This window comes from Fulvia fulva, chromosome 2 (assembly GCF_020509005.1).
Source record: "Fulvia fulva chromosome 2, complete sequence".
NCBI classification, from domain to species: domain Eukaryota; kingdom Fungi; phylum Ascomycota; class Dothideomycetes; order Mycosphaerellales; family Mycosphaerellaceae; genus Fulvia; species Fulvia fulva.
This window is the reverse complement of record NC_063013.1, coordinates 2253538-2275651: the sequence shown is the minus strand read 5'-3', so window position 1 is coordinate 2275651 and position 22114 is coordinate 2253538. Positions and strand designations below refer to the sequence as shown.

Sequence of the window (22114 nt, the reverse complement as noted above, 5' to 3'; positions counted from 1 at the left end):
GTCTCACCGCGTCCTCGGCCTCGCCTTCAAGCAGGCAAAGCAATGCCGGCTAAACGTTATTTTCGTGGGGATCGGTGGTCGTAGATACATGTAGCATTGTTTTCTGCATTTCACGTAACTCATCTTTCTCACCAAAAGCAAGCATCGCTGGGAGGGGCTGCCTCGTCTGTAGTCGTCCGCGATGGCTTCACAGCCCAACAGCGGCTCTACATCACCGCGAAGTCCCACGAGTCCGTCGAGTGCTTCAGGTAGCACGCCGCAGTCACGTCCCGGTCATCAACACCGCCCGTCACACCCTTCCAACCTGAGGCAGTCCCATATGCCGCCTCCTTCGCCGGACGACCGCCGATCTCAGTACTTGCAGGACGACGGCATACATCCTCAGGATCATGCGCCCGCGAATGCAAACACAGACGCGACTCAGCAACCGGGAACGATCGACGAGCCCAGTGAGGACGAGTTGAACGATCGCACGGCCTTGTTGAAGCAGTCGAGACAGAGCCCCATAGATGGCGCCTTTTCTCCCCGACCGAGGTGGAAGCCAGGCTATGGCAGCTTCTCGAGTGTGCAGACCGCGAATACAGACGCCGGCAGTTTCGAGCAGAGCAAAAGCTGGTTCAACAGGCCAAGTCTTGGTGGTCGGCAGCCCACTGGTATAAATCAAGATGGCATCATACCAGGCTATCTGCCCGATGCTGTGACAGACGGTGTGCTTGGCCGTCCTAAGAAGACGAGCACAACACACTGGCTGGCATCTCGGGCAGGCATCAAACATGAACGACTGATGTACGTACAGCAAATGTGGCAGATAACCAATTTCTCATCTCTCAACAATCCAACTTCTGCTCCATACTGATTTGCGGTAGGTACATCTACTACTATTTTCCAATCGCGAATTGGCTGCCGCAATACCGCTGGAAGTTCTTACAAGGAGATTTCCTCGCTGCACTGACCATGGCCAGCTTCTACATTCCAATGGCATTATCTTATGCCGCGAATTTGTCGCACATGCCGCCTATCAACGGACTCTATGCTTTCGTCTTCAATCCGCTCATATACGCGCTGCTCGGTACATGCCCGCAGATGATAGTCGGACCAGAAGCTGCAGGTTCGTTGTTGGTTGGAAGCGTGGTAAGTGAAGCCATCAAGGCAGGTCACTTTGGGGAGAATGATGGTATGAAGGCTGGTCAAGTCGGTGGTATGGTCACTGGATTGGCAGGAGCTGTCATCCTGATCGCTGGCATTCTGCGACTTGGGTTTCTGGACAGCGTGCTCTCCCGACCCTTCCTTCGCGGCTTCATCAGCTCGATTGGTCTGGTCATCTTTATCAACCAGCTCGTTCCTGAGATGGGCTTGGACAAACAAGCTGCACGTTCGGAGAGAGCACATGGGTCTCCGCTGGACTCGATCATGTTTCTTTTCGATTACGGACATGAAGCTCACAAGCTTACCTGCGCTGTCAGCTTCGGCGCAGTAGGTGTGATTCTGGTACTGCGGGAGTTGAAGCGGCGGCTGCAACCACTCAGAGGCTGGGGCTGGGTCGTCTTCTTCCCAGATCGCTTCATCATCGTTGTGCTCTCTGCACTATGCGCGTGGTGGTTCGACTGGGAAGGGCAGGGTCTGGACATCATCAACGACATTCGACCACCTCAGGGAGTCAAGCTCTTCGAACCACACTTTCCGTTCGACAAGCAGAACTTCAAACATGTTAGCGACGCTTTTGAAACTGCTTTCATCGTTGCACTTCTCGGCTTTTTCGAGAGCTGCGTGGCTGCGAAGAGCCTAGGATCTGGAAATGCCAAGGTCGAGAAAGTCCAGAAGACGAACAAAGACGGCACTGTTGAAGAGGTAGAGGAGGCAGACGGAATCCGCGGGATGACGGTCTCTTCTAATCGAGAACTGGTCGCGCTTGGCGTTGCAAATGTGGTTGGGGGCGCCTTCATGGCAATCCCAGCCTTTGGTGGCTATGGGAGAAGCAAGGTCAACTCGAGCACCGGTGGTAAGACGCCGATGAGCAGCATCCTGCTATCGCTGTTCACGCTCATCTGCACTCTTGCGTTGCTGCCATACTTCTACTACATCCCGGTAAGCGATGCCTCTTGTGTATATGCAGAGCCAGCTAACAACTCAAACAGAAAGGAGTGCTATCCGCCATGATCACCGTGGTCTCGATCAGTCTACTGGAGGAAGCACCCCACGATATCAAGTTTTTCTGGAAAGTCGGCGGCTACGTGGAATTGTTCTTGATGCTGCTAGTCTTCCTCACCACTTTCTTCTGGTCGCTGAGAGGTGGCATCATCGTCGGCATCGTCTTTTCCCTCATCCGACTACTGAAGCACAGCACACGACCACGCATTCAGATCCTGGGGCGAATTCCAGGCACCCAGGACTTCGACAATGCGGAGGTACTGGCCCAAGAAGACAGCGTAGAGTTGGTCCCTCACTGCCTGATTGTCAAAATTCCAGAACCCCTCACCTTCGCCAATACGGGCAACCTCAAGAACAGGCTCAAGCGTCTGGAGGACCATGGAACAAGCTACGCACATCCTGCACTACCCAAGATCCGCGGAGGCCAACACAACCAGAATGTCATCTTTGACATCCATGGCGTCACCGGCATGGACTACGCTGCTTCACAGGTACTTTGCGAGATAGTCAGCGACTACATAGATCGAGGCACGACGGTCTTCTTCTGTCGTCTCTCATCACGCAAGGGAAAACTATGGCAGCTCTTCCAAGACTCCGGAATTGTGGAGCTGTGCGGTGGAGAGAAGCACTTTCTGAAAAGCGTTGATGCCGCACTCAAGGCGACAGAAAAGACAAGCACCTTCTTCGAAGTTGCTCAGGATACAGATCCGGAGCAGTGCGCAAGTGAAGGGAATAGCAGTCGGACGGTCACGATGATGCAGGAAGGCTATGATTTTGATCCCGACAATCCGCTGCCCCATCGGAGGAAGAGCAGGACGCAAAGTCGGCCGGCGGCTCTCGATTTTGAGAGCAGTGAGGAGAGTCAGGTGGTGACTTCATAGAGACAGCAACCTGGTGGTGTACAGTACTTTCTTGGATGTGTAACGTGTTACGCAGGGCTTCCATCAGATCTCAGTAAGTCGACCGTCCGACAGTCATTAACGAGGCTTTCAATGGATCGGATTTAAGCTTCAGCTACTGCGAAGTCTAATCGTCATCTTGTCTTCCACTTCCAGCAGTTGAAACTTCCTGCGTTCTGGACATTGGCAGAATGGCATCCCCACGACGCATCAGTATCATAGGTGCTGGTATTGCGGGTCTTGTCCTTGGTCGATGTTTGCTGCAGCGAGGAGTGCGGGCAGTGTTGTTCGAAAAGAGTAGACCGTCGTCGAACCGGAACAGCTACGGTATCACATTGCATGCCAGCTCATACCGCCCTCTACTGCAGCTCCTGAACCTCGAAGAGAATAATTTTCGAAGCAAAGTGGTGGTCGACGCCGCTGTGAACGGCTCAGGAAAGGCCGACGCCAGCAGCGATCCTGGAACGACTCTTCGAGTCAATCGAACCCGTTTCGAGACCCTCCTCGCTGAAGGTCTGGACATCCGATCAGAACACGAACTGAAAGACCTTGATAGCACATCTGGGATCAAGTTGAGCTTCGTCAACGGAGCCAGTCATGAAGCTCAAGCCCTTGTCGGAGCAGATGGACCACACTCAATCGTTCGACAAACGATATCACCAAAGACTGATTTCAAGATCTTGCCCTTCGCTGTCTATAATGGCAAACGTCGCGTGAGCTCGGAAGATTTCAAGCAGCAGATCAAACCGTACCTTGGAGATGCTACAGTCGTTCAGCAGAAGCTCAGCGATACCATCTTTCAAATCTCCATTGGCGACGTTGACAAGGACGAAGTTAGCATCAGCTATATTTACTCCCGGCCTGGAAGGGAGGCGAACGACGAACTATACCGACCAGATGGATCGAAGTCAGCAGCAAAGGAGATTCCAGACGCCCTCTTCCAGGAGGTGAACAGTATTCGACACGAACTACAAGACCCCTTCAAGTTCGTCTTCGACCCCGCGACGATGAAGAAAGATCGCATGTTGAACTGGCTGATGCGGACGCTGCAAGTTGAGAGAAGTGTTCTAGACCAGGCTAGCCATTCAGGGATCGTTCTGCTGGGGGATGCAGTCCATGCGGAACCAATCCTGGGCGGCTATGGTGCGAATGATGCGATTGAGGACGGCATGAGACTCGCTGAGCTGTTAGTGGAAGAGGAGGGGAGGCACCTGGGGGCGTTCTATGAGCAGAAATTTGAGGCTTGGGAGAAGGGTGTATGGCAGAGTGAAACGCGCATTCATGAGATGCATGAGGTGTCGAAGGCGAATCTTTAGAGCAGATCGCGATAGAGACATGCTATTGCATCAGGCCGTCGTCAACAATTGTCAACACACGAACATGCTTCCTAGTAGGAGACGTGGGCAGAGCCACTCAATCGCCGAGCTGTAATCGGTATTCGCTCAACGGCGGTGGCTCAGCAAGACAGGCTGTCAGGATGTTGCATGAACTGTGAACACAACGTGCGACACGAACATGCCCATTGCCGCCTCAGGTTGCTCGGCGGTGTTGCCGTGGCTTGACTTTGTGGCATGCACTATCCTCCTCCTTAATCAAGCATGTCCAAGCACTGTCATCCATTGATTTAGTCGCACATGGCCAGCCCATCCCGCCTGCTGACTCTGATTATCGCTGCTGACATGATGAGATGCTGTATAAGAACTTGCTGATATATTGGACCGACTTATCGTGTAGATCCAACAGCGCAGACCCTGCAGACAGAAGCATGAATCGCGAGGCAATGTCTTGCATATAGCCTATAGGTGAAGCTGACTCGCCTCGCCGTCAGTGGCTCGTCGTCCATCGTGCTATCACGTGCGCCGTATCTGACAAGATCTCTCGACAAGAGGATGTTCTCGCGTTGGTGCTTGCTACAGGAGTTGCTTTCTCGCTGATGCAACGTCCCGTATCACCCGAGCCTTTGTGCAATGGGTGACGATCGCGGCGAGAATAGACGTTCCGAGCGGGATCTTTAGTCTCTCACAAGCTGTAATTCGCCTGGTGGGCGGTCTTCATGTGGCACAGGATGCAGCGACATGCTGCAGAGGTTCGTTGAGGTCGGACGGTGGGTGCTAAGCCTCTCTCTTTAAGCAAGTGTCATGCGGCCAGGCCGATCCATCGCGAATCAGCAGACGGGGATCAGGTGTTGGAGCAGCATCAGCGCCTGTGCTGTGCCGCGTCGTGCTTCCGGCGGATGCTGGATCTGAGCAAAGTACGAAACGAAAACAGAAACAGGATCCGCGCCTGCAAAAGGACCAAGCAGGAAGGCGCCGAAGGAGGGAATAGCAGTCGTCACACGGTACGGTACGAGGGTACAGGCGAGCGGTGGGCAGAGACAGCTGCTGGTGTCCAAGCGGATCTAGTGGAACGCCGCGTCAGACGAAGCAAGCCTAGCATCCACGTTGGAGCCAGTACTACCAAGTGCGAGGGTGCGGACCGCTAAGAAGTCTCACGCTGCAGGAAGGACGCTGCATGCATGTCCTGTTGCTGCTGCTGTCCTTCTCTTCCGCCGCTGCTGTATGTATGGTATGTGTGTATGCTGCACCACTGCAGAGCAGAGCAGAGCAGAGCAGAGCATAGCATAGCATCGCATAGCGAGACCTCTTCCACTTCCACCACGAAACGCGGCGTCGGTCAGACGGGCTCTAGCAGCACAGCGCAGCGCAGAGCATAGCATTGGCCCGCTGCGGCCAGGACAGCAGGAGACGGGAAGCGACAGGACAGTACATCGTGCTCAGTGCGTCGTTGGGGACTACAGAGTTGGGACTGGACCTCACACACGGCGGGCGGCACGCGAACCGTCTCGCTGTCGTCTATGTCAGGAGCAGAGGCAGCGTGCGACACTCCAGCAGCCTGGTAGCCGTCGTCACAAACATCCACATTCCACCCAGGCCGCATTGCTGCTTCCGCCGCCTCACACCGCCGCCGCGCACTGTAAGCACCCACCGCGCTGCGCTGAAGAGCCATCACATCCCCCTTGCGTCGACGACCAGGCAGACCTTTGTGTTGCTTGTTTGATGCGTACACCCGCGCACACCCGCCCGCGACACGGCTCCTCGCCGCTGCCCATCGCCAATCTACCCGTGCTTGCGCGCTCTTGACGGCAGGCGGCTTTGTGTGCTCTCATCTCGCTGGCTCATCCTGGAGGCGACATTTTCTTGGTAGCCCTTTGGGACGGGCGTCGAGGCTGGACTGGGTCACGCGGACAGCAACGGCAACGGCAACGGCAACGAGCAAAACAGAGCGAAGGACGAGTGGGCGCGGCAGTACATGAACAGCACGCTGCGATAATGTCATGCGCGTTAGACGTGGAAAGCGACCGTACAGGCATAGGCACAGGCACCCATCACTCTCCGTGAGCGGCACGCCTTCTCAGCACTAGATCCTGCGCCGCCCGCGTGCCTTTCAGCTGCGCCACCATGAGCGCCGATGTTTCGCTTCCTAACAGTGCTCCGTCATATACAGGCGACGTCTCGAGCTCGACCTCGGGTATACGACGTCACGCCGATTCCATGCCTTATCTGACGCAGCGATACGCTCTGCCCATCCATCACACAGGCTTGCGCAGAGATGGCAGCGATATCTCGCTTGACGGGGGAGATCGCACTCCACGCGCAGAGAACACTCTTCGACGTAAGACACCTAATGGCACGTTGAACGCTGGCTTCGAAGGATCAGCAGACTACTCGACTCCGCCATTGAAGCATCAACTACTGCCACTGTGTGAAAGCACCCGGGCGAGACCAGCTTCAGCGATAGTTCCACACGGCAAGCGCACTTTTCTTCAACACTCACATTCTCAGTTACAACGACAGAACTCTGGTCTTGGAGCATGGAGTGGACAGGGCAGTGTCGCTTGGCCAGCCGGCCAGTTTGCGCAGCCCCAGAGCACGTTTCCCGTCATGGACTCTATGCTCAACCAAGGCCTGCCTACTCAGCACTACAACATGCAGCAGTACTACGGACTCACCGTTCCCAGCGTGATACAACCCTCCTTCCAATATCTCGGTCCTACTGCATCTGGCGGCCAAGGCTCTGGGCCGTACGGTCCTTACTGGCATGATGGCACATTCGTCCCATACAGACCAGCTGCAGTCCGCGATCCACGCTTCTACCATCCTCCCCACTTCATGGGATCCATACCAAGTTCACACCTTACGCACCAACCTCAGATGTGGCAGCAGCGTGCATCCTTACAGAACCCTTGGACACCACTAGCTAATCCGAGTGTGTTCCCTTCGCCGGCGATACAGAACTTCAACACGGGACACCATCCTGTGTATCCTGCCACCTGGGGACGTCCAGTGCCGAACCACCTGAGCAATGGTTATCACAACACAGAAGCGAGTGTTTATGGGCCGGCGATTCCATATGGCCAAGACACGCAAGCCTCAAGTCACGACATTGAAGCAGAGTTTGGCGCGTCATCCCCTAATGGTCAACAAAGAGATAAGACATTTTCGTGGGCGTTGCAGCAGTATAGGGAACTTCTTGCATTCATCCACCATACCAGACGGCAGCAACAGCACAATCGACATGCGCATGGTCAACAGCACGTACCTCAGAGGCCGAGCTTCTATCCCAAGCCTCCTCGACAATCTGCAACTGGGTCATCGTTACAATTGGCCAAGGTGAACAATGACGCTGATGCCACGCAGGTGCTCAGTGATGAAGATCCGCCCGTGGAGTCTTTGCCAGTGGAGCCGGATCACGAGGAACCTTCTGCTCAGTCTGTTACGCCCAAAGCCGTCGCTTCTGTGTGGTCACCTAGCGGCGTTCATATGGTAGACCATGACTACCAGAGACGGGCATCGCACGACCAATATCGAAGGTCCCAAGAATTGGCGATACATCCATCGCAGTCTTTCGAAAGGCACAGAACCCTTCGCAGATCTACAGGCTCGTCAGTGTCATCTATCGTGTCGCCGTTGCCAGTGGACAATTCTCCTCCGTCACGTGCTGCAACCGCTCTGTCCCACATCACAGGGCTCTGCCAAGAGACCGATTGGCAATGGATCGATGGGATGCACTTGGGCGGCTGTTTGGCATACGGGCTTGGAAACTATCAGAAGGCGTTACGATGGTATACCAAAGTCCTGGAGCGCGACCCCAGGCACCTGGAGGCAACGTCGAACCTGGCAGCGACACTTTTGGCCCTCGGCCAACGATCCGAAGCAGAAAAGCATTGGATGCAGGTGGTCAAGATTGCTCCGAATCATTTCGAAGCAGTTGAACATCTGGTAGGCTTGTTGTGCAACGATCAACGAAGCAAAGATGCGATCAAAGTCATTGAGTACGTGGAGCGCTCACTCAATCAAGAGAAAAGGGCAGATACATCGAAGACATCCGGCCGGCAAAGCGAATGCTCTTCCTCCAGTGCGAGTCGCTCACCTTGCGCGTCCGACAAATCCGACAGGATGTCATTCGAATTTGATGCCGATGCAGAAACCAGTATTGACTGGCGCGATGGTGCTGGAGCTTCCGAACCTGGCTTCGGGTCGAGTGGATTCGCTGTGCCTGGCTGTGACAGTGGACGGATCCTTGCGCTTATTCACGCGAAAGGCAATATGCTCTATGGTCTTGGGGACAATGGCGGTGCAGCACGCGCCTTCGAAGACGCTGTGATGATCGCTACCGGCCGAAAGTTTGATGGCATCCAAGGGCTCGTCAGGCACATCTTGGCCGTTGTCTCCACGAGCATGCAGTCTCACCAACCGGGTCAGCAACTGCCACCATCAAAGTCTGCTGAGCCCGTGTTGTTGAGCCCGGAGCAGGCTCTGCCTACTGCCAAGTTATGTTTCTCGCAAGGCGGAGAGCTTCCTGGCCTCAAGTACGTTCCAGGAAACCCACAAAGTCTGGCTCGAAAAGCGGTCATCTCGACCACCAGCAATTCCCTCCTATCTCTCGCCAAAATTTTCCAGGATGGAATGTCGAATGTCAGCCGGTCTGCTGGTGTCACGCCACTTGCCCATGGAGTTCGCGATATCCTGGCACTCTACTACCTATCGCTTTCTCTGCAGCCCAGTCCCTCTACTGCTAATAATGTTGGTATACTTCTGGCCAGCGTGCAGCAAGCGGCACCATGTGCGAAAGTTCCAAGGCCTGACATACCCGGAGTCGTGCCAGGTAGTGGAATTGCTCTTGCGTTGCAGTACTACAACTATGGCCTACAGCTTGATCAGCATCACGCACATCTATACACCAACCTCGGAAGCTTGCTGAAAGACATTGGGCAGCTCGATGCCGCGATCACCATGTATGAGCGCGCTGTCAAATGCGATGGGAAGTTCGACATTGCCCTAGCCAACCTCGCCAATGCTGTCAAAGACAAAGGCCGGATCAGTGATGCCATCTTGTACTACAAGCGAGCCGTGAACGTGAGCCCAGACTTTGCCGAAGCTGTCTGTGGCTTGGCCAATGCTCTCAACTCCGTCTGCAGCTGGCACGCACGTGGCGGTATTGCCGAGGACGGTGGAGAACGTGACAGATGGCATGTCGATCAAGATGGAATGCTGCTGGATGCCAGGAAACCCGGTGCATCGAGCTCAGGCTGGATCAAAAGGGTGGTCGATATCGTGTCGAAACAGCTCGCTGATGGCGAGAACTGGGGCTGCGGTACACTGACGCCAAGCTTGATTGAAGCACTGTTGCAACAGATTGTCATCCTGGAAGGCAGACACGAGGATATCAAAGAGCGGGAGCGATCTCTCCGCGAAGCACTGACATCGTGGTCTGGCAAGAAGTGGGAAGGCGCTCGCCTGACACGGCTCATTGAACGTGCGACACGACGTATTGGCTGGCACTGGTATCGAGATCTTTATGTCAGTCGGAAGCAGCGGGCCCCATCCAGCTACAACAGGCCGCAACTACCAGCTGCGCTCTCGGTACCTACGGCGCCCACAGTCTTACCGTTTCATACCTTCACCTGCCCTATGTCGCCGAAGCAGATCAGACTCATCTCCCAACGGAATGGTCTGCGAATATCTCTGTCAACTCTTCGCTCGCCTTGGCTTCCGAGACAGGTCTTCCAGCCACCGAAGCCACCCGCTCCTTATCTTCGGGTTGGTTATGTGTCGTCTGACTTCAACAATCACCCCCTGGCACACCTTATGCAGTCTGTGTTTGGTCTTCATGACACTGGTCGAGTCAAGGCTTACTGCTATGCCACAACGGCGAGCGATAATTCCATTCACCGGCAGCAGATTCAGAAGGAGGCGCCGGTCTTTCACGATGCGAGCTCTTGGTCTGCGGAGAAGCTGGTCAACCAAATCGTCCGAGATGGCATACACATACTGGTCAACCTCAACGGCTACACTCGCGGGGCCCGCAATGAAGTCTTCGCAGCTCGGCCTGCTCCAATCCAAATGTCTTTCATGGGCTTTGCTGGTACGCTGGGCGCTGAGTGGTGCGACTATCTTCTCGCTGATAAGACTGCTGTTCCGGTGGACACCCTCCGCCCGTGGCGTAGGAATGTCGACTTGGAAGACCAGCTTGTAGACGAGAACAGTGGCGGGAGTCAAGAGAGCTGGGTCTATGGCGAGAACATCATCTACTGTCGCGACACTTTCTTCTGCTGCGATCACAAGCAGAGTGCACCAGATGCTCACGAAAAGCAGATATCGTGGGAAGAAGAACAGCATCGGAGGTGGCAGATGCGAAAGGAGCTCTTCCCCAACATCTCGGATGATACAATCATCTTCGGGAACTTCAACCAGCTATACAAGATTGAGCCCACCACTTTCCGCACCTGGCTCAGGATACTGGCTCGTGTGCCAAATGCCATTCTCTGGCTGCTGCGATTTCCGGATCTCGGCGAGTCGAATTTGCTCGCAACGGCTCGGATGTGGGGAGGACCTGATGTTGCATCGCGGGTCATATTCACAGATGTTGCGCCGAAGCATCTGCATATTTCTCGTGCTCGCGTCTGCGATCTTGTACTGGACACGGCAGAGTGTAATGCTCATACCACAGCTGCGGATGTCCTTTGGAGCGGCACGCCACTGCTGACCTTGCCGCGCTACGAGTACAAGATGTGCAGTCGCATGGCGGCTAGTATATTGAAGGGAGCCCTACCCAAGGGTGAAGAAGGGGCTCGTGCTGCGAAAGAACTTGTGGCAACAAGCGAGGAAGATTACGAAGAGAAAGCCATAGCGTTGGGAAGCTCATTTTCTTATGTTCGTGGTAGTCATGGCGTTGGTACAGGACGATTGAAGGAGTTGAGGAAGATGCTTTTCCACGCTCGCTGGAGCAGTGCATTGTTTGATACCAAGAGATGGGTGAGGGATCTTGAGGATGCTTACGAAGAATCTTGGAAGCGTTGGGTCCTGGGTGAAGGTGGCGATATTTGGTTGGACAAGCTTCCTCGCGGAGGAGGAGCATAAGGCATGGTTGGAGGCGTTGGGAATTGACACACTCTAGGCGTTCGGTGCTATTCGGTCGTCGCTTGCGGTTGGACTTGGTCGGCAACGCACACAGCGTACGCTTCAATACCCATATGTGGACAGATCGTCCGCAGAGCATCGTCCTTTGAGCAGCTCCGGGTTATCATGGTTAAAGAGGCCCGAAGAAATAGATTGTTTCCTTTTCGTGCTCGACGTTTACACTCTCGACATTGGTATTTGCAAAGCATCCATGCTTCGCATCCTATCTAATGCTATGACGATGTTCCAGAGCTTGCATCCAGTCTGGCTCACATACCCTTGCCGGCACTCTCAGATGCCCATGATGCTTGCACGCGCATCCCGCTACGCCATTCTCCAGATGATGGCAATTTGGACTATGCAGACTACGCGATAGCCAAGCTGCTACACTACTGCAACTGCGGGCTGGCTGCGAGCCGACAGGTCGACCAGGGGGGCAAACGTCGCTGCAGGCACAGGGTGTGCTGCACGTAGCCGCAGCAAGATGTGAGAGGTATCCGTCGAACTGGGGTCACATTCCAAATTGTTTCCTACTTGACGAGGGTGTCTATTCCTCGAGCCAGGGATCTGAGTAGATCGAATGCACACAATATCGCTGCAGCCGCCTGGCAGGGAGTTGTACGACTGCGATGCTGTGCGAAGCGGTATATTAACGTGTTTTCCTAATTGCTCTTAGCCTTTTGCTATGACGGAATTTTGTCCAGGACGAAGCCGAGGTTTTACGAAGTCGGGTTGCCTGTACAGAGCAAGGTGATGAAACGTGAGGGCCTGTACATCTTCTATTGTCGTCGCTACGTGACGTGAGAGCTTCTTTTGATGCCTGTAGTCCGTATAGCGTGCTGTGTTTCGTGTCGTTCTCCCATCACGTCTATTTCGACTGTTTTGTGCTGCCACCATGGATCGGGCCTGACAGCCCGCTCTGCACGATCGTTGGTCCCCCAAGACGTAGGTTTCGTGCTCAGCTCTCGTCGTGTGACACAGCAGCCACCTGCTGCAGTACTGCAAGCGAGCCGTCGACTTTGCCTACGCCATGTGCAATGCGGCGACGCCAAGGGAGTGGTGCTGTCAAAGTCGTCCACAGGCGAAAGTTCACCAGGGTCAGAGAGGCATCTTTACCAGAAACGCATATGGCGCAAGTGATTAGCGTCGCCGCTAGCCGGTCTCTGACAAGGTCCGTGCCGCGCGCGCTTCTCCTGTACGAGCGTTGGGATGTGCTTCTCTCACAGACGACAGGCATCATGAGGCGTTGCACTTTCTGTACTCCTCGACTGTAACAGCCCAGATGCCCATGCTGGGTGCCGTGCACAAGATCGCATTACCTACCGTGTAGCAAGTTGAATCCGAGGCTGCAAGGTTACGATCATTTCCTGATGCCCGGAGATGTGGCACTGTGGGTGCTTTGCGTTTTCCGGACCCCAGATCGTGCATGTGCATCTCGACCAGATGCACGGTTTTCGCTTGTTTCGGCCCAGGATGGCATAGCGCGCGACAAGGGCCTGCAGTCTGCAGACTGCAGTGATGGACCTGCTTCAACGCTGCGCCTGCAGGCGATCTGCCGCCTGTCGATGTGCGCCCATCGTCCACACTTCACTCTGATGTCCATGATTGCGACCGGTCGAACCCCGAGCCTGGCCAAGGCGAGAAGGCAATTGACGTCGCCTGGCGTTTCACTGCCTCGGCCAGGCTGAGGACGCAGTGTTGTTGTTGACATACTTACTCTTCAGGAGTATGCTTCGGCAATGTCTCACCCAGCATGCAGAGGTCCGGCATCCGCGTGTTGCTGCTGCAACTTGCAAGACTGCCGCTCGAAGGCGCGACGCTCAGCGGTTGATATTCATCACGGCGATCGCTTGTATGGCATGGCCCAGACCTTACTGTTGCTGCCACTCGGGAGCCTCCAACGCCTACATGGACCGAGCATTGCTCTCGGGACAGACAGTCAGCAGTCGTCAACCAGTCGTAGACAGGGAACAAGCCCCTGACTGTCGCTAGGCTGAACAGAGACCAATGTGGCAGCCCGTCTGGGTTAGATGCCGCCGCTCTTACCAGAATTTGAAATAAAGTTACAAGCATTCCTTCTCCACATCCACAGAGTCCGATCATGGAGAGCTTTTCACTTTTTCACACACAGAGGCCTGCTGTCGTTACCATGACATTCTGCTGGAGTCCGCTGGACAGGGCGAGTCATACGATTGTTCCCACGCAAAGTGCGACTCTCGACCTTTCGCACGTCGATGGTCGTACAGCACAAGCGCTCATGTTGTCACAACAAGACGCGTGAGTACTCCGTTCGTGGGCGTGGTTCAAAGATTGCAGCATATTAGCATGGAAACGGCACGGAAGGCAGACCTGGTACTGCGTTATTCGATCAAAAGATCGAGCATACCATGCCATTTCTCCAGGTCCGAGGAGATTCTGCGGCTTTCTGCTGTCAAGATGTGTTTTCGAGCTTCATGGCTCGTATATCAACAGAAGCCGAAATGAGAGAGAACCCACACGGCTAATAAACAGATCAAGCAGCAAACGTCTGTACATAAACGGCACTAAAAATGTACTTGGGGTCCGCAGGTTCATGGCGAGATCCCGCAGCCATGCTCCTTCATAATGCGATCATCGTCTCTCCTGTGGGAGTGAAACATTTGAACGAGGCCTTCGAACGAGGCCCAGGGTTCGCCGGACGTCGACCTTCGGTTGAGTCGTGTGGCTCCGAGCTATACCGCCAGCTGGTTTGTTATGGGCTGCAGTCCCAAGGCCCATTTGTGGAAGGCTTCTTTGTGCGTGGATCATGGATGGCAGCTGCGTGTGACATGGCACGCTCTCTGGTAGTGATGCAAGATTCCGTTGGAAGTCTTGAACGTCTTGATGGATTTGCTGTGCACAATAACAATGCGATGTCGACAACAATCTTTGTCTGCCGATCATCGACATACGAGACTTGGCGACAGCGATCTATTGGAGAAATTCCTGTTGGCCTCGTCACGCAGTGGATGCAGCTCCAAGAGAACCCTAGCAAGCGATGCTCTCAGCACAGTCGGTCGAAGCAGTGCCCTGCAAGCAGTGTCGAGCATGCAGCCGCATGGAAAGACCCTGTTCGAAGGAGCAGCGCGACCCACAAGTGCCCCCCTGTACGAATCGACGTCCAGCAGACTGGCACACTGGGACCTGGCTCCTGGCTCTTGGGGCCCGGGCCCTCGACGTCACCAGACGGTCGCTCGGGACATTTGTGTGCTGCTACCGGTGGTAGATAGATAGATGTCACTATGCCCGCCGTTCTGCTGTTGACAATCTGAATCTCAGCCAGCATCTGCTACACCGTCGCCAACAACAGTCACCCTTTTGGCTGCAACAGCGCTGGCGCTCTCACAAACGTGTAGCGCCGCCTCAAGTATAGAATACGCGAGGCCCCTCTCTCAACTGCACCACCACCGGTTTACACTTTCACTTGGCCGCCGTGACGCTCGTTGACTTTTGGCTTTCGTTTCCCCGAAAGTCAATGTAAAGCTAATTCTAATTACCTTGCTATTCGACTACTCCCAATTCTGCCGACGACACTGACCCGCCAGAGCTGCGGCAGTTATATACATATTGCCTCTCTCGGCCCTTACCTCGCACCAGCAACGTCTCAAGCACCACCTGCTGCAAGACCGTCTCACTCGCTCGCAACGGCTGTCACTGCAGCGCTGCCCTACAGGTCAGTCCAACGTCGACGCTGCGCAGTGCGCTGCATCACCACCAGCAGATCGATCAAACAGCACGCGTGTCGCTGAAACAACGCTGACCCATGGGGCCCACAGCTTCACTATCCTTCAGACTTAGACGCCAGCAGCATATATCGCCAACATGCCACAGCACAAGCGTGGCCCGTGGTCGCAGCAAGAGGACCAGCTCCTCATCCACCTGGTTTCAGTCCACGGAGCACACAACTGGGTCCGCATATCAACATCCATCCAGACGCGCTCGCCGAAACAATGCCGAGAGCGCTTCCACCAGAACCTCAAGCCCAACCTCAACCATGACCCCATTACTCCGGAGGAAGGCATCATGATCGAGCAGATGGTCGCCGAGATGGGCAAGCGGTGGGCAGAGATCGCTCGCAGGCTCCGCGGCCGCAGCGACAATGCCGTGAAGAATTGGTGGAATGGAGGCATGAACCGACGCAGACGCAACCAGCAAGCACGTCGCGCGGAGTTCGAGGTTCGCCAGCACCACGTCCAGGGCCATCATCACCAGATCCAAAACCTGCCGCCACCCATGCATCAGCAGCACCAGCACCAGAACCAGCACCAGCAACAGCTACCACCGTCAATTCAGCATCAGTCCTTCATGCAACCTCAGCATTACTTTGCACACCCAATGTACCCGGGCCACGGACACCCACAACACATCCAGATGCCACACAACGTAGCTGCTTTCGGCCGTATGATGGAGGCGCCATTGCCTTCGCCATCGGCATTCTCGCAGATGTCTGCTGATGGAGCACCGTCCCTCATGTCGGATTGTGGTTCCTCCATGTCAGCCCGATCGCCACACCATGGACCTTCTCCAATCGAGTTGCCCCCTCTTGCAGGAGCCCGTGATGAGCGACGCCGGTCATCGGCACCCATGCTGCGATTGGGCGTTCCAGGAGCCTTCGCCCAGGACACCGACTTCACTACAATGCAAATGCCGATGCACGGCTACGAAGAGATGCGCAAACAGACGCCAATGCTCCAGGAGCCTTTCATGCCGCAGCCACAGTCCCTACCAACACCGACAGCATACCTGCCGTCACAGCCACGACAGCCATCTCCATTGCACCAACAGCACCAGATGCAACAACAGTACCATATGCAGCAGCCTCAACAAGTCCAGCGCCACCACTCAGCATACCCAATGCCCCAGATTCCCTCAACACCTGCGAAGATGGAGCTGCCGGGCATCAACCAATTCTCCCACGAGAAGCCATCGATCACCATCGATTCCCGCATGGCGACGCCAATTCCCTCGGCGCCATCACCTGATGATTCACCAAAGGACAAGATGAGCCTTTCGAACTTGACCCACTAAACGACTACTTCTTGCTTCTTCATGTCTATACTTGATTGTAATTACAACAATTCTCTAGGGAGGCGTTGGAGGATTATACCCCATACTGCTTGTATGATTTTGTGATGAGCGTTCGAGCGCGGTTGGGATGAACGAAGGATACAGCTTGGGCCAGACAGCACCTAGCATGTTGCATGTCCAGAGACCATAATTGTGACAGCCTACTGAAAGAACAGATCTTGACCAGATCACTCCATTGCCACGAGCACGAAGTGCGGTCGAGAGTGCCTGCAAACTCTGTTACTATCACAGTCTCTTCAGCAGGACATGCTTGCCAACCTCATACACTCCCCACCACAACACACAGACACACACCCACCCGAGTGCAATCCGAGGCCTCGGGGTTCTGTCTGCGCTGTTCTGCCAGCAACGGCTGTCACCCAGAGTCATGGCGGAAATTGCTCGTTGGTTCGTTGCTATTAGCAGACGGCGTTTCTCTGTGACTAACCTTAAAGTTGTGGTTTAAGACATTTTAGCAGCTTCACGTTCTGCAACGACGTTGTGCGCTCGTGCTGCACAGTGCTTCTAACAAGCCGTGCCGTTTCTTGGTCCACTGCCTTCAAACGTTCGACGCCGGTAGCTCAGGAGAGATGTCTGGTTCATCCAGCACCGCCGTTGAGGGGTTAGCGTTTCTGCCGAATCCGCTCTGCTGTGCCCCTTTTCCAGAGTCGGGGAAATTGCACAGCCAGATCTGGCGGGCGCAGATGTGCGGCTGACGTGATGGGAACGATAGATCAGGATCGCTGTGGCGTCCAACGTCCCAGAACGGCTACCGGCGAAGGCCGAACGGGAGAAAACAGACGACCAGTGACGACGTCTGGCGAAGCCGCCAGATCTGTTAGACTCTCATCATGTGATGATCACACGCCCAAGGCTTTTCGATGGTCGATGTGGGGGCGTATATCGACTGTTCGCTTGCACTGGCTTCATGTCAGCAGCAGCAACACTGACACGCCGACCAGTGGAAATAGCATCAATGCAATGGCTTCTAGCTGGCGGGGCAATAGCACAGTAGTGTGTGACGAGAGGCAGGAAGTGGACCATTTTGCAGCTCACAGAGTTTCAGCTGGGAATGGCGGCCATGCGCCCGCCACTCCAGAGTCGCGGGCTCTGCAAAAGGCGTGGTCGACCGGAATAGATGGGTGGTATAGCAAGGAAGGGCTGCAATGCGCATTGGCGGAGAATGTCTGTGTGGAAGGAAGAGTCCACTTGCGATTTGCGGCCTCCAGGCTGTTCACAATGCCCGTCGTATCTTCCATCCCGGCGTGCTCAATGAAACGCAGCTCTGTTCTAAGTCCATACCTAGGTACTCCCGTGACCCGTCGTGCCGTCCCGGCAGGCGCCGCGCTCTTGACGACTCTTCGCAGTCGTGGTTGAAGTTATCAATACCATCTGCTTACACAACCTGCATTGACCTCTTCCATCTCGCCCTTGCCCTTGCCCTTGCATCATGAACATCAGGACTCCACGATACATGTAGCACATCACTGCACGTTTGCCCGCCGTTACATGTCTTACGATCCGGCACCTGGCAGCATCGCACAGCAATCCGATCGATATGTATCTTTCCTGGTCTGAAGCACTCCTGATGACTCGGCATGTCCCTCGTCAACTGACTCCATCGTCTAGTCTCAGCGAGATCTGTCGTTGCGCATCCCGGTGAATTATGTCACACATCCAGGCGTTGTCCTGTCTGCCGCTTGCTTCGGGAAAGGAAGGTACGACCATGTCGCCGCGGCACAATGCTTCTCGAATCTGCTGGCCATGGGCTTCCGCAGAGTAGAAGTCGACGTGTTCTGGGACAGCAGCAGAAGTCTATGGAGTCTCTGTCCGGTCGAGCTTGGCGGTCCAGGTGTACAGCTCACCACTTCGGCTAGTGTCGCAGTAACACCGTTGCAGACCGCAACCCAGCTAGGTACAGAGCTGCTGAGCGTGAGCAATCGCCATCTTGTGAGACAGGATAGTACTGCTGTATCGTCAGTGCCAAGTTCGAGCGGCACGTCTCAGTCTACAGCCAGCTTATCGACCACGTCCACCATCACAGCAGGTCCGACGTCTGCAGCGACTGGGATCCAGGCGCCTGTTGCTGCACCTACAGACGAGAGCGACGATACGCTTTTTCAAATCGGATCATACGCCTGCACTTTGGAAACAGACCTGGCGCTCCTGATTCGGGTCTTGTCAGCACATCTTATCGCTACAGAAACCGATCTGAATGCGACTACCGTAGCTTTGACGCTCAATCTGCATGCAGCTGCATCGGCGTCAGATCCGGAAGGCCCTGCTCAAGAACCCAGTGAAGATGATCTGCCACAAGACTTGTCTCTCTTAAGCTCGGTGTTGGCTCGTAATGCTTCGGCGTATCTCTACACTCCAGACGACCTCAGTAGTCAAAGGTCAAATCTCAATCGCAGCAGAGGTTGGTTCACCTTTGACGAGTCTCAACAGCCCGACGCTGCCTTCTTCGACGTTGAAAGGGATGATGGAACGCGGTCGACTCCCAATGGCTGGCCCAGCGAGAGCTACATGGAACTGCTCTCGGCGAAGCGACTTCTAGTGGGCTTCGGAACTGTCGACCCGCAAATGTTGAACTACAACTTCTCCGGCGACGCATCGTACATCTTCGCTCGAGATAACCTAGAGGTGGAACGGGAGGTGGCAGCTTCCAGTGCTGGCAACATAACTAGTGGCTGCTTCTTCAACCCAGACGAATCTTCATTGTCGAACGTCAACTCATCATGGGCCATATCATCGCTTGGTAACTCCAGCACACCAACCAGTGACGCGCTCAATAGCATTTTGGCGCAGGCAAGGAACCTCACATACTGCGGCATCTCCCCGATATTGAATGGCACACTGAACAACACCACTGCGAATGAGGACTTTCGACCATATGCACAGTTCGTGCAAAGTACAGTATGGTCGTGGGCACCTGGTCAACCTCTCAATGCGTCTTCTACGGACGACCTTCGGGATTACCGCTGTGCGGCCTTGAACAGCACATCGGGATACTGGCAAGCGTCAGACTGTGGTCAGTCGCGTTACGGAGCGTGTCGACGCGGCAACGAGCCGTACTCCTGGCGCATATCCGACGCAGACGCACCCTACGACCGCATCGATCGCGCGTGCGATGATGAGTCGACCTTTGACGTGCCGCGGACTTCACTCGAGAGTACGTATCTGCTGTCTGAATGGCGCAAGTGGCAGACAGACCATGACGATGATCCCGGTCCGCTTTTGTGGCTCGACTTCAATAACCTTGACATCTCAGCTTGCTGGGTTATTGGACAAAATTCCACATGTCCCTATGACAAGCCGCACGACACTGACACGCGAGAAGTGGTGGTTCCAGTGGTTGGTGGCATCATAGTTTTCGTGCTTGCGATTTTGACAATACTGGTCAAAGGCGCTGGCAATAGACAACAGTCGAAACGACGAAATCGTCGCGGTGACAATGGCTGGGATTACGAGGGCGTGCCGTCGTAGTCTGCTGTGCTTATCATATAGAATTCGTTCTACGCCTCAATGTGCACCAAGTTCATCTCAAGCTTGGCTGTCCTTGTTGATCTACTGAGCATCGGCATTCCACTGTCGTAAGTGATGCTGTCCATCGAAACTTCTCTACTCATGTCCGATTGGCTTCCCGGACTGCACCCAAGCCATCGGCGCCACAGCAGCAAGCAGTCCTGAGGCCTGCCCCGTTATGTGAGGATCTTCGCCGATGAAGTTGTTCGGGAAACCTGGCTCGAAAGGAATGATACTCTCCAGATAATCGATCTGCTTCTGTGAGAGTTTGATCTCCAAGCTCTTGATGTTGCCCTGCAGATGCTCAACCTTCCTGCCACCGACGATAGGGAAGACGTTTGGTGCCTTGGACATGACGTAGGCGAGAGCGATTGCTGTGGGTGATTCGATGCCGTGCTCGTTGGCGACTTTCTCCAGCGCTTCCGAGATCTTCACCTGCTCCTCGGTCTGCTCTGAGCCAAACATGCTGCGGAGACCTTCGCCGTTCTTCTTGCGCTCCTCGAGCTGCTTCTTGGTCTGGAACTTTCCGCCGCCGATAGCATCCCTGTGCTATGTTAGCGTTTCTCTACAAGGACTGAGGGGTGCGAGCAGCCGACACGCCACCGCGCGATACACGTTCAGTGTGTCTCGCGGTGCGATAGGTTCACTCTAGATAGCTTACCAAGGAGCGATTGCCTGTCCGACGGGATCAGTCAGTCTGCAAGTCACATTATTTGGCGAGATAGAGGACTTACCATGCCCCAGTGTCGAGCCATCGGAATGACCTCGCGCTCCATATCCCGAATCATGATGTTCCATCGACCTTGGTAGATGGAGAATTGTGTCTTGCCGTGTGCCTTTGCGTAAGCGTTGGCAGCACTCACGATGTATGCTGGAGTGTCGCTGATGCCGAGGTAGAGCACCTTGCCACTCTTGACGACGGCATCGAGCGAGTCCATCATCTCTTCGATCGAGGTGGTCCAGTCCCACCAGTGGACGTAGAGGATGTCGAGGTACTCAGTGCGAAGCTTCTTGAGCGAGTCGCGCAGGGAGACATGAAGTGACTTCTTGTGGTTGCCACATTGGTTGACACTCTTTCCCTTGCCAACCTTTCCCATCACATAGTTCGTGGTGAACTTGGTTGCGATGACCATGTAGTCACGGTTCTGCTTCTTCTCCATCCACTCGCCCAACCACTCCTCGGACTCCTCGTTCTGGTAGTTGTTCGCCGTGTCCTGAAGAGAGATGTCAATCCATCGTTGCGCCGTCTTACTTTATGGTGTCAAACTTACGATGAAGTTCCCTCCGGCCTCCTCGAAGGCGTCAAGAAGCTTGAAAGAGTTCTCCTTGTTCATGCTGCCCATGAAGGAGCTCCATGCCTCTCCGATAGACATGGCGCCGAGTTGCAACGGGCTCACGCGAACACCAGCGGTGCTGCTAAGGACTCTGTAGCGGCCAAGCTCCGTCTTGGGAGCTGGCGCTGCTTCGAACATGTCGGCCATCTTGGAGGTGTAGTTGCTTGGGTGGAAAGCTGTTGGATGGTGTTTGGTGAAGGAGGTAGTCAATGCAACAATTTCTTCCACGAGAGGCCAATGGCAGTTATAAAGCAAGAACGGCAAGTGCTACCTCATCCTGCTTAAGGCCGCCTAACCTAAAGTCCATCACAGTGAAGAATTACTTGTCACGGTGCGGTAATGCGGCCAATCAGTCAGGTGTTTTCTGATGTCATTGTTGTACCTGCATGATGAACAGCGGGGCACGTTGAGGCAAGAGCCATTCTCGTGCAATCGTAACGCGGCCGCGCACTAGATAAATGGACTCCGCGTGGTCTGCACCACTTGAGTGACTTCATATCGGATTTGTCAGTTCAGTTGCGATAGCATATGAAGTCGTTGTCTCCGGCAGGGAAGAGCTACCTCCTACCTGGGCACAAAGATTGTTGCCTGCCAAGAGATCTGCATGCAGGTCATGGAGATAAGGAACGGAGTTTTAGAACAGAGCCTCGAAGCTCCCGATCTT

General features: G+C 54.7%; 5 protein-coding genes across 5 annotated transcripts; 4 read left to right on the top strand and 1 right to left on the bottom strand.

The window, feature by feature from the left end:
- Positions 1 to 181: 181 nt before the first annotated feature.
- On the top strand, positions 182 to 4363 carry CLAFUR5_02912 (Putative sulfate transporter; the record flags this gene model as incomplete). Its single annotated transcript, XM_047902060.1, has 4 exons — positions 182 to 786; positions 867 to 2085; positions 2136 to 3000; positions 3204 to 4363. The coding sequence occupies 4 exons, from the start codon at positions 182 to 184 to the stop codon at positions 4361 to 4363; spliced, it is 3849 nt and encodes a 1282-aa protein (XP_047757483.1).
- A 2142-nt stretch (positions 4364 to 6505) lies between these two features.
- On the top strand, positions 6506 to 11467 carry CLAFUR5_02911 (putative UDP-N-acetylglucosamine--peptide N-acetylglucosaminyltransferase SEC; the record flags this gene model as incomplete). The annotated part of the gene is made up of 1 exon (XM_047902059.1): positions 6506 to 11467. One exon carries the CDS (start codon positions 6506 to 6508, stop codon positions 11465 to 11467), a length of 4962 nt encoding a protein of 1653 aa, XP_047757486.1.
- A 3879-nt stretch (positions 11468 to 15346) lies between these two features.
- On the top strand, positions 15347 to 16552 carry CLAFUR5_02910 (Myb-like DNA-binding protein myb-1; the record flags this gene model as incomplete). Its single annotated transcript, XM_047902058.1, has 1 exon — positions 15347 to 16552. One exon carries the CDS (start codon positions 15347 to 15349, stop codon positions 16550 to 16552), a length of 1206 nt encoding a protein of 401 aa, XP_047757485.1.
- Positions 16553 to 18100: 1548 nt separating this feature from the next.
- CLAFUR5_02909 (Maintenance of telomere capping protein 6) lies at positions 18101 to 20077 on the top strand (the record flags this gene model as incomplete). The annotated part of the gene is made up of 2 exons (XM_047902057.1): positions 18101 to 18163; positions 18221 to 20077. The coding sequence occupies 2 exons, from the start codon at positions 18101 to 18103 to the stop codon at positions 20075 to 20077; spliced, it is 1920 nt and encodes a 639-aa protein (XP_047758256.1).
- Positions 20078 to 20212: 135 nt separating this feature from the next.
- On the bottom strand, positions 20213 to 21597 carry CLAFUR5_02908 (Putative aryl-alcohol dehydrogenase AAD14; the record flags this gene model as incomplete). The annotated part of the gene is made up of 4 exons (XM_047902056.1): positions 20213 to 20660; positions 20778 to 20791; positions 20851 to 21330; positions 21388 to 21597. The coding sequence occupies 4 exons, from the start codon at positions 21595 to 21597 to the stop codon at positions 20213 to 20215; spliced, it is 1152 nt and encodes a 383-aa protein (XP_047758257.1).
- Positions 21598 to 22114: the final 517 nt, after the last annotated feature.